The sequence below is a fragment of the Oryzias latipes genome, chromosome 10 (assembly GCF_002234675.1).
Source record: "Oryzias latipes chromosome 10, ASM223467v1".
Taxonomy (NCBI): Eukaryota; Metazoa; Chordata; class Actinopteri; order Beloniformes; family Adrianichthyidae; genus Oryzias; species Oryzias latipes.
This window is the reverse complement of record NC_019868.2, coordinates 14,297,449-14,310,007: the sequence shown is the minus strand read 5'-3', so window position 1 is coordinate 14,310,007 and position 12,559 is coordinate 14,297,449. Positions and strand designations below refer to the sequence as shown.

General features: G+C 39.2%; 1 protein-coding gene across 2 annotated transcripts; it reads left to right on the top strand.

Annotated features, from left to right (window-relative positions):
• The first annotated feature begins 4,937 nt into the window (after nucleotides 1-4,937).
• wfs1 (wolframin ER transmembrane glycoprotein) lies at nucleotides 4,938-12,397 on the top strand. Of its 2 annotated transcripts, none has more exons than XM_020706549.2 (10): nucleotides 4,938-5,145; nucleotides 5,998-6,351; nucleotides 7,422-7,492; nucleotides 7,644-7,788; nucleotides 7,858-8,031; nucleotides 8,113-8,193; nucleotides 8,306-8,463; nucleotides 9,018-9,254; nucleotides 9,351-9,469; nucleotides 9,635-12,397. In XM_020706549.2, the coding sequence occupies exons 2-10, from the start codon at nucleotides 6,000-6,002 to the stop codon at nucleotides 11,175-11,177; spliced, it is 2,880 nt and encodes a 959-aa protein (XP_020562208.1). In that variant the 5' UTR covers nucleotides 4,938-5,145; nucleotides 5,998-5,999; the 3' UTR covers nucleotides 11,178-12,397. The 2 variants fall into 2 exon arrangements, with proteins under 2 accessions (XP_020562208.1, XP_004073326.1); XM_004073278.4 differs by having other exon boundaries at nucleotides 4,939-5,145; nucleotides 7,419-7,492.
• The last annotated feature ends 162 nt before the right edge of the window (nucleotides 12,398-12,559 follow it).

Sequence of the window (12,559 nt, the reverse complement as noted above, 5' to 3'; positions counted from 1 at the left end):
ATCAGGCCAACTTTTGAACAACCTCCCCAAATCAATCCTTCTATGCAGCACACAAAAATTATAGGAAGAAACTCAGTTTTGAGGCTGCAATAAGCATCGCCGCCCATTTCGGGCAATTATGAAATCTTTAGCAATAAATCCAAGTAAACACAGAGATCACAGAACACACATGCCTGAGTGTTTCTCTACACAACATGAGATTAAGCAAGTAAAGTAAGCATGGCCCCATTTGATTATCAATACTCCTAATGTTTCAAATATATTTATATCATTTCTGTGGGATTTCATCATTACTTTATGGGCAAAAGAGCTTGTAAAATCTCTTCCATAAGTCCAATCATGTCAACAACTATGAAAAAACATTCACCAAAGCATGAAAAATATTGCAAACCTGCACAGTTCAAAACCAAAATGAGAAAAACTGCTAATTTGGTTTAGCTGCTGACATTTTTGCAGGCCATTAGGGCCATTAGGGTGGTAGTCCCAAGCTCTTCAGACTTCTGAAAGATTGACAGCTCTAAACCCTGACAGGGTAAGAAGAATTTGCACAAAAACGTGTCATAAAACTGTTAATGTTCACATTTTTACTGTTTACGATCACAAAGTAATTTACCAACAGTACACAGGCTTACTTATTGAAAAATAAGGCTAATATCACACAGAGGAAAAATAAGGCTAATATCACACAGAGGCTTTCTTATGTCAGTGTTATGATATTTATTTGCTGAAAGTTTAAAAATTGGATGGGGTTTTTCTGCTCTATAGGTGCACATAATACTAGACAAAGCCTTTTTTTCTGGCATTCTTATAAATGTTATCAACAATTGACAAAGATTTTCACACATGTGTGTAATTTCTCCTCCTCGAGTCCAACAAAGTAGTGGGTAAAAAAAAACTCATATAGACTTGATTTATCTTTAGAAGATGCCTAATCTTTTCCTGAGGCTGAGACACTTTTTGAATTCTCAACCTTCTAATTCAAATTGACAAAGCTTCAAAGAGCAGATGTGACAAGCTCACAACAAAATACATATACCGGTATATAGAATTGACCAAAAGTTGTTGTGAACTACATTTGATATTTTTTCTTGTGTGAAAATGTTAACCTAGTTTTTCATTGTTTGTTTGTTTGTTTTTAAAAGAAAGATTTTATAAAGAATAGGTATACTTAAAAAAAACATTAAAATGGGGTTTATGCTGCCTTGTGAATCAAAAAAGTTATTTTTGTGGTGGCTCAGGTCAATTGAGAAACAAACCCAGAGGCCTTCCCACTGCTTTTCCTGTGTTACTGCATGTATTCTGTACCGAAGAGCATTACATTCTTTTATTCTGGCCTTTTGAACTTAATTTACACAGGTAGTTTTGAATTTATCTTTGTCATTTTCTGTTTGTTTGATTAAAATAAGCCAAATGATTACAGTAGGTGAACTGGGCTTTATGGAAGTGGTGAGTGTGACCCAGTTTCCAGGAGGATGCATTACTTACGCACAGCTGCCTGTGTCTGCCTCTTAACACTTCACCTGCCGGTTGGCCATTCATAAGCAGCCACAAAGACCTCCTTACTGCTCTTTGGAGGCACAACACATGCAGTTCATTGCTGCTAGGAGGGGCTGGAGGCAAAACAAAGCATTAGAGATCTTTTCAGTAGTACTCATTACTCAAATGTGCTCAGACTGGGAAGGCGCACATTTGTAAGCACATACTTTTGAAATGGATTCATAGCAAGAAAAGTCCAATTGTGTTAAGTATTGCTTTTTTAATGTTCCTGTGGGATCTAGCAACCAGACCTGCAAATTCAGTGATAAAAAAAATACCACTGGAGCAAGCACAGAGGACAGAAGCAAATTTGTGTAGTGTTTATATGGTGTGGGACTGACTCAGCAAGCAAAAGTGTGTTACACTGAGATGTAATTGTTTTGCCTGAGGTGCTTTTATCTTTCTGTTTTTGTGATGAAAGGAATTTTATCAGCCTTTCACTGTGCAAAGAGAACAGTTCTCATCGACCAGATGAGGAAAATATTTCCATTTGACAAAGTAGAGCTATTTCTATCCATATTATTGACCATATTATTGTGTTAACTATAATTTAAATAAGAAATTCAAAACTGTAGTCAAGAGTAGTAAGCTTTTTTTTTTTCAATTTAAGGACCTTTACCAATCTAAAGTCTATAGTTCCTAGGGTTCACCGATAAAAATGCATACATTGTTACAAAAATCTTGAGGAAAAATGACATTAATACATCAATACAAAATCTTGGTCTTTACAGTTATTCAATACTCCAAAGACTTTATGAATTAAGATTACCTTTACAACTACTATGACTGCTTGTAATCATTATTTCTAGAGGCAGCACATTCCAGTAAGAAGTTGCTTCATATGACATACACTTGGTTTTCAAAACATTCAGTTTTGTTTCTTAACCATCCATTCAGAGAGACATACTAGTTGTAGCATAATAGCAGTTGTAGTATTATAACGACTTGAACTAAGCTAGAAGAGTGATATGCTGTACTAGTATCATCTGCAAATATTGTCATGTCAGCTTTACTTAAGGCATCTTTTACAAAAACACTGTAGAGCAAAGGGCCAAGACAGCTCTCTTGTGGAATCCCACACCTAGGGTACACAGTGTTTAAATACACACATTGAATACAACTTGCTATTTTCTATTAGCCAAGTAACTGTTTATGAAGTTAACAGCAGTTTTTGAAACCTTAAACAGACAGTTTTTCCACCGAAGTTTATGGTTGATAATATCAAAAGCTGCATGTGCCAAAATCCCAAAACACAACACCTACCAATGATTTATGAGGCATAAGGTATAATCCATGTGATCCATGTTTTAATTCTAAGCTTTTAAAGTGATTGTTATATTATAAAATTAACATAATCACGTTACATTTTTCAGCAAGGAGCTCTGACAACTATAAGCTTAGCATATTCATGAATGCTAAGTATCCAATTATAGCTTTTTAGAGATGAATTTAGGTATTCTGGGGGGAAACAAATAAACATATAAAGAATGACCAGTGCTAAACGGCCAACTTTACTGAAGTTAACATAAAGACATGCACACACTCAGAAAGAAGCAGTAAATGAAACAGCAAAGACTTTTAGTTATGTCCATTTCACCAACAGACCTTTTTTCAAAACACTAAACTGTAATCCTATGATTTAGAACCGTAATTTTAAGAGATGAGATCTGAAAAGACAGGTCGAAGTAATAAGCTTGGATTTTTTCTGTGGTTGTTAGGACTGTACTGGGTGTCAAAGAAAAGTCTTAAATATGTTCAGCAAAAATAACTGATGTGGTTAGGCAACCTCTATCAAGAATTGCAAAAATTAAGAATACCTCATTGTTACATTTGTGTGCCATTACCTACTTTGCCTAAATTAAATAGATAGGCCTCTGGGTGCAAGCACATAAGCCTTCTCAAAAGACAGTTTGTGTAAAACTGAAGCTGTGCATAAGAGACTCAAACCAGTAAAGGAGTGTTGCTTATCTTCTAAACTGGATTTTACTAATCTACTAATCATGTGGAATTTACATAACTGCTTTACTGCAGTTGCATTTAGCCAATTTACCCTCATTTCTAAAATGCTTTTCTTTCAGAGAGCGACTTCTACTTGAACTTGACTTTTGATCTTGACCCTTGAGGCTTTTTTTTCTCAACCATTATTTAGTTTGTCTGTTTCCCTTCCTGTTTGCCCAAAGTCACATTCTGAACAAAGACTACCAAAAACATGTTCTTTTCTTTTTTTCTAAAGTGACAACCTTGTGATGTTCTCCTCATTAATCCATAATCTTAAAGTAAATTTATCAAATTAAGAATTTGCTTTTTTAGGACATAAACTCCAATAGTATTTATTTTATAACTTTTTTTGGATATATGCTCTGATTTTGGGTAGTGTATACCACTTGGATTCTAGAAAAGGTGACAAATGGGATATTTTCAACTCACATTCTGTCTTTTTTTGCATCCTTTTAACTAGGGGGCTTTGTTTCTAGCTGTATAAAACCTGGACATGCCCCATGGACCTTTTAACCTTTTTATCCTTTTTATATGACATTGCAATGAGTTGATAACGTTTTTGCCATCTGCCATTTTGTTGCTTCGTTTTCCAAAATACCCGTTGTTTACCTTGTTCTGGAAAAGTCATTGTAGACGTTTTACAAACTTAAGTGTGCTTAAGTGTAACTAAACCCCTCTCCCAGTAAAGCAAGGAGTATACCCACTTTGCTAGTCACTCAAACCTTTTTTAAATCAAATGTTTTTACAAAGTCAACATTTTATTTTTGATCATTTATACCTTTAAAGTACTGCTAATGCTGTTTTTGGCAAGTAGCTATACCAGGCCCTTAGCCAAAGGTAGTTAAATCTACTGAAATGTACAACACATAAACTTAGTCTATGTTATGAGTAAAGCAGTATACTTGACGTTTACCTTTTATTTGTTATTTATATGTATAAAAAAGGATGTTCTTGGGTTGGAATTTAACCCTTAGCGAAATATAGTACACTCAGTTATTTTACTAAGTATGCTTGAGTACAAGTCTCACTTTTAGGATACTGGTACACTAAATATACTTGTAGTAGACTAAAGTAGAATTTCTTTTACCAAGAGAATACATGTAGATATTTTGAATTTACAGGGGTTTTTTTTATTTTGTGACTTCTCACAAAAAATAAACAATAAACAATTTTTTGTGTTCTCGTGCTCTGTTAGATGCCTAAATAACTACAAATATATGTTAAAAATGAAATAATGTTAAAAAAACACATGATATATAAATAAATCAAAGCGTGTGAAAATAATTGGAATTTGGTTATTTTTTACTGCTAGCATTCCTGTCATCTTCCTGTCCCCATAACCAATCAAATCATGCTCAAAGTGAGGAAGTGATCCCTTTCATCCAATCACCGTCCTCAAAGGGGAAAAGTGGGCGGGAACGATGTTGTGAACTGCTGGGTGACTGGTGTGCTTTGGATTGTTTTTGGAGTTTGACCGCTCAAGGACCAAACAACAGGATGGAGGTTGTTGAAGTAAATTTTTAGCAGAGAGAACAAATGATTTGGAAATCTGGGTAACGAAGAGCCGAAACGTATTACGTTTGGAGAACATCAGTTGGTGTTCTCTTGAAGGTGAGCTTACAACAAGAATAAATGTTAGCACGACATTAGCTTGGACTGTTTTCTGTTGTTATTACGATCATAAATGGCAGTCTAACAAACTCTATTCTCCGTAATTATTATGAATACGCAAAGCGAGCGTCATAGTAAATTACTGTGGAGGTCCTGTTGGAACCTCAACGGGGGTTCCTGAAGTGCGTTCAGCGATGTCACCTTCTTCTTGGAAAGAGCTGATAACGTCTTCATAGACTCTAATAGTTGACACATGAAATGTTTTACTAACGCCGAATACAAAATCTTTTCACATGTAAACATAGTTTGAGGACAGACTGTATGTATTAGGATAATAGGTTGTTTGCTCTAAATAAAATTGAACTTAGACAATTTGAGGGCAAGCTAGGCAAAAGTGCAATTGTTCTGTTGCTGTCAAAAAAATTGTGTTAAATTGTAACGTCCTGGTTGTGTGATCTAAAAACGGGATTTTTGTCCAACGTGTATGTTTGAAGCAGCTGTTGTCGTTGTAGATTTTCGCAGGCTTTTGAAATGAAGTTTTACTTTACAAAAAAAGTTGTACTTTCTTAATAAAAAAGCTATAACTTACTATGATTGATAGACAGTCTAAAACGGGTTTTGTTAAAAAAAAGTTGTGCCAAATTGTCACACCCTGATTGTATGATCTAATAAATGAAAGGGGTTTTGGACCACTTGTTGGTTTGAAGCAGCTGTTTTCGTTTTTCACAGGCTTTTAATATGAAGTTTTACTTTGTAAAACATTTTTTTTCCTTATTTAATAATATAACTGTAAAACCCTTATTGTTAGAAAGCGTAAAACAGGTTTTGTTTTGTTTTTTGTTGTGTTTTTAGTCATGGAGCCTTCACCTCCTGGCAGTCTGCCCACCTCAAAACTCATCTCGTCATCCCACACCGTAATGAGTCCAGACCCTTCATCGCTTGACTCGTCTACCTCGTCAACACCAGACAGACATAAACCTCAGCTCACGATGCCCACCCCCCCAACCACTCCATCTTTTTCTCCCTCCACTGCTTTCCCTCAGACCTCACCTCCTCTTCTCTCCCGTTCTTCATCACTGTCCTCACCCACATCATCGCCTTTGCACCAACCAGTCAGAAGCTTCTCAAAGATGGGCAGATCTCAGCTTAACGCAGCATCTACAGAGAATGGAAATGTGCCACAAACGCCTACCACACCTGAAGCAGGTGAGAAGCAAATCAGACCTTGAGGCCTAAAACAGAAACCTCACTGCGTTGTTTCACTGGACTCTCCATCAGTCAGCGTGGCCACCCCCCCCCCTGACTACTTTTCCTCCTGTGGTGTCACCATGACAACCACACAGATTCACCCTGTCATGTAAAACAGCCTCTCCCATCATGCTAATGACAAAGGAAAAACCTGTCCCATTTCTATTTAACACTGCAAATTCTCCACACAGGTGTCACATGGATAGTGGTCCTCTGGAAAACAAATCTTGTACATTTGCAGCATGACTGAAAAGCAAAAGGCCATTCTCTGTCATTTCAAAATGACCATAAAACACATTTACTTTGCGTTTGTAAAATAGTAAACTCATTAAACATAGGTAGCAGCATGTGAGACTCTTAAAAACAAGGCCAGCTGTCCTTCTCAGCTGAGCAAGCTGTTATTTTAGGCCTTGTGCAGTGGGTGAAAGTGTGAGCACAGCTCCAGGAGCTTTGGATACGAGCTAATACAGGCACTGGATATCAATTGTGCCTTTTTTCCTTTTCTCTTTACTCTCTCAGAGACAGTTAAGCATCAAATTACATGTTGTTAATAGCTGTGACAGACTTAAAAGACTAGTTTTTGCCATCTTTATTAGCTTTAAACATAATTTATTTGAATCTTGACTTTTAGGAGTTGATCCGTTGCAAAAATGCCACTTGTCATTTGCTGAAAAAAATATATATAATAGGACAATCAGTTTAAAAGAGGGATGATAATATTTGATTTTCCGAATTAATCATATTCAGACTCAAAGATTTAGTTCTGCAGTATAGCTTACATTTGCCCCATTTGTGTTCATCATTTTAAAGATGTTAGTTAAAAGCTACATTTCAGTAGAATGGGTTTTAGAAAAACCAAAATCAAAACAATGGATATCCAGTATTTTAAATAAATAAAATATTGGTAAACCTTACTCATCTCAATGATGACCATAATAATAGAGACAATTAAAAAAAAATCTTAAAGGTGTAGTCTTAAAGGCCTTAATAACCACTGTTTGTTAATTTCATGTTTTTTGTTTTAGAAGAAACAGAGGAGACGAGTTTTGAGAATTTGGAAGAGAGCGCAAAGTCCGGAGATGCAAAGGCACAAGCCAAGGTCAGTAGCAGTGAGCGTTCTGCAAATGCTGTAAATCCTGGTGGCAAAGAGTTGATCAATGAGAAAAGTACATATGGATTTTGATCCTTTAAGTTAAGGACATAAATATGTTGCATGGTTTAAAATGATCTTGGTTTCCTTTTTTTTCCAGATGGGCCGTTACTTCCTTGCCCTGGCAGAGCACAGCGATGAAGAGCTGAACAACTGCACAGCAGTCACTTGGCTCATTCTGGCTGCGAAACAGGGCCGCAAAGATGCCGTCAAGCTGCTGAAGCAATGCTTAGCTTTCAGAAAAGGTAGGAGACGCTCCTTTTCCCCTCTATTGAGCATATGTGTGTCTCACCCCATTTTTGTATGGTTTTCAGGCATCACTTTGGAGAACTTTGAGGAGGTGAAGAAGTTGTGTACAGAGACACAGTTTGAGAGAGGAGTCAGGAAGGCAGCACTCCTCATGTACTGGAAGCTCAATCCTGAGAGGAAGAGGGCTGTGCCCGTTTCAGAGTTGTTAGAGAATGTTGAACACGTCCACACTGAACCAGGTACACAAGGAAGACAATTTTTGACATTTTGGTAGCTATGAACCAAGAACCAATACCCATTGATCTGCTCTGCACATACAGGCACACCTGTCTCACCTGGTCCTCTCAATAGCTCAGCTAAGAAACAAAGACGGGTCCTGGAGACGATGGTCACCAGTGAAGGTATGTGTGCTCTGAAGCTTACTTTAGGATGTATTTTCTTTGCATTTCAGATTCCAAGTACATCTGAATGAAGCTGTACTATCTTTTGAGTCTTCTTTTCTTGTTTTTGCAGGAAGTTCCCATGTTGGAATTGACGAGTTTGTGGAGATGACAAAGAAGTACGCTCAAGGAATCCCCCCATCCCCTGTCATGGCTGCCGTAGCAGACGACGACGATGATGATGATGATGTGGTCGTGAAGAACCCAGATGAACTGCCTCTGCATCAGAAGGTGAGAAACCTGTATGTTGTTAATCTATCGTTGTTTTAAATGTATGCAACAAACGAAATAAGATTTCCAATAAAACAATAATAGAAGTGATTTATTCTTTTTCTCTTTTGTTCTTAAGCTACGTTCAAGCGACCACATTCAATGAAAAGTCTACGTAAACGCGTTAAAAACTCTCGTATTTATGTGTACTAAGCAAGTTCCTACGACAGTTTTCGGGCTCGTCGGTACAAACGTGCGGCCATTGAACGCGGGTTAAAATGTAAAGGCGATCCATCTTTGACCAATCATGGACTCAGATTTGGTAATGATGTCCGGATGTTAGCACTCTTTGGATCGACTCATTTGGACCCTTACCCTTTGATTTCATTAAAGTGCCAACCGTATTGATCATGGAGGAGAAATTCATAGTTGTGATTTGTTTCCAACCGGAATCTTACGACACCAAGTTTTTCACACGTCGGAAAGAAAAAGCCTGGAGCAAGATTCATGATATTTGCATCACTTCGACATTTTGCATCAAGCCTCTTCCTGACATGTTTTTGTGTTTGCATCAGCTCCTGAAGTTTCCTCTGCACGCCCTGCTGGAGATCAAGGAGCATCTCATTGACTGGGCCTCCCGCGCTGGCATGCAGTGGCTGAGTGCCTTGATCCCCACCCACCACGTCAATGCACTGATCTTCTTCTTCATCATCTCCAACCTCACAATCGAGTTCTTCATCTTTGTCATCCCTCTGCTGGTTTTCTACCTGTCCTTCTTCTCCATGGTGATCTGCACTCTGCGCGTGTTTCAGGTTGGTGGTCTTGTCTGAAAACAGAGTACATATAATTGATCTTCGGGGTATGAGCTCATTTTGGGAGTAAAAAAAAACGATCATTCTTTTGGGCAGAACTCAAAGGCATGGGAAAATTTCCGGGCTCTCACTGACCTGCTGGCTCATTTTGAACCTGGTCTGGATCTGGAGCAGGCAGAGACTAACTTTGGATTGACTCATTTGGAGCCTTACCTGTAAGTCTATGTCCTTTTTCTCTTATTTATACCCAATTAACATATAGTTATGATTCCTATTAATTGCCTGAACAATTACAAATCAATAGATGTATGTGTGACTAGGAAAATCCTCTAATTGTTCCTGCAGCTGAAGAAAAACACCCGGTCTCCTTGTCCTTTCAGGTACTTCCTGCTGTCTGTGGTCTTTGTAGTTTTCTCCTTCCCTGTGGCTGATAAATCCTGGATTCCCTGCTCAGAGCTAGCTGCAGTTGCGCTCTTTTTCACCATCACAGCCTTCCTGAGCCTCCACGCCTCCGCCCAGCTGTTTGCTCGGAAAGCCCTCCTCACGGAGGTCTTTTCTGGAGCCTGCTCTCTTGCCCACCTCCTGCCAGACTCTCTTCGGTTCTTGAAGGTGTTTGGGGTGACATTCGTCACAGTGCCTCTTGGAGACACTGTGGCAATAAACGTGGGGATGCCATGTCTGCTGTATGGCCACCTGTTCTACCTCCTGTTCCGCATGGCACAGCTGAGAGGCTTTAAGGGCACCTACCTGTGCCTGGTCCCCTACTTGGTCTGTTTCACCTGGTGTGAGCTTTGTTTGGTGTTCCTCAAAAATGCCACAATCATAGGACTCATCCGGACTTTTGTGGGCTACTTGCTCTTCCTGTTTGCTCTTCCTGTGCTGTCACTGGGTCTGGCAGCCATGCTCATGATCCAGGTGCTGCAGTGGTTCCTTAAGCTGGAGCTGGCCAAGATGGTGGTCACACTGACCGTCTGCTTTGTTCCAGTCGTGCTCCGGCTGTGGACGCGATTCAGTCTCAACCCTGTCGTGGTGGTACGGTCTTTATCGCGGAGCAGCATTGTGAAGCTCATCCTGGTGTGGCTCAGCGCAGTGATGCTCTTCTGCTGGATGTACGTCTACAGGTCTGAGGGCATGAAGGTGTATAACTCCACGCTGACGTGGCCTGAATACAGCAACCTCTGTGGTCCACTGGCCTGGAAAGAGTCCAACATGGCTCAAACCCAGATCCTGTGTTCTCACCTGGAAGGGCACCGGGTCACCTGGACAGGACGCTTCAAGTACGTCCGTGTGACCGACATCGAAAACGGCGCACAGTCCGTCATCAACCTGCTGCCTGTAGTTGTGGGTAACTGGATGAGATGCCTCTACGGGGAGCCCTACCCTAGCTGTGATGGGGGGAGGAGTGCCTCCCCTGAGCCCCAGCCGTTCCCCGCTCCCTCTCCTCCTCCTCAAGATCCACTCTGTAAACTTAAAAAACTGGCCAAGCATGAATGCCACATCAAACGATTCGACCATTACAAATTTGAAGTCACTCTTGGAATGCCCTTAGAGAAGAAGGCCAAGGATGGCACGCTCATCGAGGACGAGGACACCACAAAGGACATCGTCCTTCGGGCGAGTAACGAGTTCAAGTCGGTGCTCTTACAGTTGAACACCGGGAGCCTGGTGGAGTTCAGCACCATACTGGAAGGGCGTCTAGGCTCCAAATGGCCCGTATTTGAAATGAAAGCCATTCACTGTTTGTCTTGCAATGACGGCAGAGTTTCCAGCCGCAGGCAATACAAAATCGAACACGACTGGAGGCGCACGGCCCAGAACGCCCTTCAGTTTGGCTTTGACTTCTTCTTTCACCCCTTCCTGACTGCCCAGCTGGAGCAACACTTGGACACAGAAATAGATACGGTGTCACAGGAGGATGGGTAGAGGAACTTGTGCCAAAAAAAAGATGTGCTTTAAAACAAACAAATCACTTTCAGATGAAAGACGGTTGCACAACACTATTCCAATTAACACAAATGTCCAATCACTGAAGGAGAGTTCCTGACATCCTGAAGCACTTTTAATACTTGTATGAGTCTGGGTTTTAAGTCAAATTATACACGATTCAACAAATCTAAAGCACTAATGAGGTCACGAGGAAAACCAAAATCACTCATTTTACTTTTTCAATTCAAAATTTCAATTCGGTTTTCTGTTTTATTCCCATTTGTTTGCATGTAAATCAACATCCTGACATAATTGACAACCAAAATCATCAGTATTAAGATTGTTTATGTTGTTTATGAAGTTTATGGTATTAAAATATATTCCACTTAGCCTCAAAACTGCTAAAAGACAAGTTTAGCTTTAAAAATCACAATTAACAAGTAATGAATGTCATATATGCTGTCAGCATTTCCTTTATATAGAATGTTTGCAGTGGTTTTGAAGTGGTCCGATTTAAGTGCCTTTAATGTTTTGGGGGTTTTTTTGGAGGGGGGGTGGGTTAATCTCTTTGGGCACATGTGATTTGAACAGTTGCTGTTCTCTATCCAGTGGGTTGTTTCCCTCTCTGCCATGCAGGGCTTTAATATACCCAGTTAGTTCAAAACTGAAGACTATGGCTTTGTTTACTCTGACCTAAAATGATGGAAGATGGTGTTTATTTTGTTAAGTACACATTTAAGAAAACCCTTCAGGCTGCTAGAAAAGCTGGTCATGTTTAGTGCAATGGACTTTTTCTTTTCTGTAGGATTTTTCATGTCTGAGTAAGAAAAGACTTAGGTCCTTCTGTTTCAAGCTGGTTGTTCATTGAGCTTCCTGGCTCTGTGTCACATTTTTGTAATGATCATTTTAATAGTGGAGGCCTGTGCTTTCCTGCTGCCATGGGAACAGCTCAGTTATTAGATTTATGCTGCAAAGATTAGGAAATAAATGTCACGTGAGGTTCAAAATCAACAAAGCGAAATAACTTGAAGTTTGTTGAATCTAAAGAAAATTCTGAAGTGTTTTACTCTATAAACTGCTGGTACTTAAATAAATGATTGTTTTTTGTGTGTTTTTAGTTTTAAAGTCTGTGCAAATAAAATAAAAAACATAATTGTTCTATTATTGTTTCATGTAGTACCACCTTTGCACAAATGATCAATAAATAATAAAAAATCTATTGTCCGATTAAGTTAGTCCCTGAAACTAGATTCAAACTAGCAACCTTGCTGCTCTTTTCTTCTGAAGTGGTTCAGCCCAAAATGTACGAGAGTGAGAAGTTACTCGTGTCAACAGTTTTGTTTGGTCATGCAGATTTTCAGCATATAATGTGCAGGATC